This window comes from Stylophora pistillata, chromosome 4, assembly GCF_964205215.1.
Source record: "Stylophora pistillata chromosome 4, jaStyPist1.2, whole genome shotgun sequence".
Classification (NCBI taxonomy): domain Eukaryota; kingdom Metazoa; phylum Cnidaria; class Anthozoa; order Scleractinia; family Pocilloporidae; genus Stylophora; species Stylophora pistillata.
Window position 1 is genome coordinate 14,615,945 of NC_142522.1, and position 1,918 is coordinate 14,617,862.

At 44.5% G+C, this 1,918-nt stretch overlaps 1 protein-coding gene across 1 annotated transcript; it reads left to right on the top strand.

Annotated features, from left to right (window-relative positions):
• LOC111321015 (ATP-dependent DNA helicase PIF1) lies at positions 1-1,246 on the top strand. The gene has a single exon (XM_022923777.2). It carries the CDS (start codon positions 131-133, stop codon positions 1,244-1,246), a length of 1,116 nt encoding a protein of 371 aa, XP_022779512.2. The 5' UTR covers positions 1-130.
• The last annotated feature ends 672 nt before the right edge of the window (positions 1,247-1,918 follow it).

Consider the following 1,918-nt stretch of genomic DNA (forward strand, 5'->3'; position numbering starts at 1 on the left):
TGTTCATTCGTTTTATGGCTTATCCACGGCAGATTTACCTTGGCGATAATTGATTGATCGCTCGGCTGAAAATTCCGTAGTTCGAGACCGAGTCAAAGACCTCGACATAATTGTGTGTGACGAGGCCAGTATGTCATCCCAGAGAATATTCGAACTTGTCAACTTTCTCCACCACGAACTGGCGAACGGTGATTGTAAAAACTTTCCATTTACAGGGAAACAAATGTTACTGATAGGAGAATTCTTGCAGCTGCAACCTGTGCCGAATATATTTGACGAAGGCCGCTTCATGTTTTATTCTCCTCTATTCGATTTTGCCATTTCACATCGGTTCAGGTTAACAAAAGTCATTCGGCAGCAAAACCCACAATTCTTGGCGGCTCTGGCGGAGATAAGAGAGGGGGCATGTTCCATCGCCACCAAACAGTATCTAGCGTCTTTGCAAAGGCAATTACCCTGGGAACTTCAGCGTACAGCCACCCAAATTTACTTCAAGAAAGTTCCAGTTCAGCTTGCAAACAGACGGCAGCTCGATGCAATACCTGGAGAGTTGTTTATTTTTCATGCCGACTATGAAAACGACAAATCAAGGAGTATGAGCTGGCCCGGAGCACCTGTTTTACAACTTAAACCTGGTTGTAAGGTGATGCTAGTTTGGAACAAGTCAGATTATTTAAGGAATGGAACCCTTGGCACATTCACCGGCGTTAGCGGCAATGGAAAGCTGTTGTTGAACTTTGGAGAGGGACTCGTTGAATTAGGGCGGGAAACGTGGATCAAGCAGGACAGAAATGGTCAAATGGTTGGAAGTGTATCACAGTTTCTGGTTGTCCTTGCTTATGCTGTCACCTGCCACAAGTCACAGGGATTAACTCTGTCATCTGCAGTTGTGTTCTGCTCTCGAGAGTACGTTCCAGGCCTAATTTATGTTGCAATTTCTAGGGTGAAATCTCCTGAACACATACCCATTGTAAATTTTAATCGTCTTCAGCTTTTGAAGCCAGTAAAAAAGGCACTTGAAATCTGCTCTTCAGCACATCTTTGCTCTCCAGCTATGGATCTTTCCTGCTGTCGTAACAAGCCCTTCCAACAAGATGATTTGCTAAGTGTAAGAGACCGCTACCAGGAAATTGATCAGGAAAACGAGGAGCCTTTTCAGTTTCCTTGTGACATGCTGGATGGGCCAGTAAAAGCTTGTTTTGAAGATGATGTTGCCACCCCAGTGGAGTTTGGAGCACTGGAGTAGGGCCTTTTAATGGTCTTGTGTGAAGAGGCTGAACCCTCGTTTATAATGGAATGAGCTAAAATGTATTGACTTACTTTGGATGCCTCCGGTAACCGTTTTTGGTTTTGCTTTGTAGAAGGCGTTTTTGTTGCTCCCAGAGACACGCCATTTGGGTGGGGACATTTTGGCCACCGGTACTCAAAAACATTTGGAAAAAATCATCGTGATCTTCCTCAGCCATTTCAAGGCAGTGAGAATCGAATTTCTCTCTCCAGTATCGCTCCCTTTTCTCTGCATTTTGACGTGCTTGCCTTCCTTTGCCAAGTTGTTGCACAACGTCAGTCTTGGAGAGATATCTCTTGTTTGTGTGAGCGTGGATGGAATCCCTTGCAAGCCTTCTGGATTTAGCTCGTGAACCCAGAAGTTTAATATGACTGCAATACGCACTGCAAGTGCCATCTTTAACAGTTATGATATTTACAGATATCGGAGCAAACCCTTATTTCACCCACATTACTGTTGATGTCAGTTCCTTTCGAGAAATCAATGTACTGGCCAGTGACATGAGGAAGGGATGTGGTTTCCCCATGTTCCGGTGTTGTGCCTTTGCTAAATTTCGCATTGTCAACGAATGCTAGAATCAAGTTGATTCTCTGGCTGAATGGGTAACGTTCTATGTACGAGATGTCCACG

What these genes read in the sequence shown, in the direction of transcription:
- LOC111321015 (XM_022923777.2), top strand. Translation starts at nt 131, where the DNA reads ATGTCATCCCAGAGAATATTCGAACTTGTCAACTTTCTCCACCACGAA.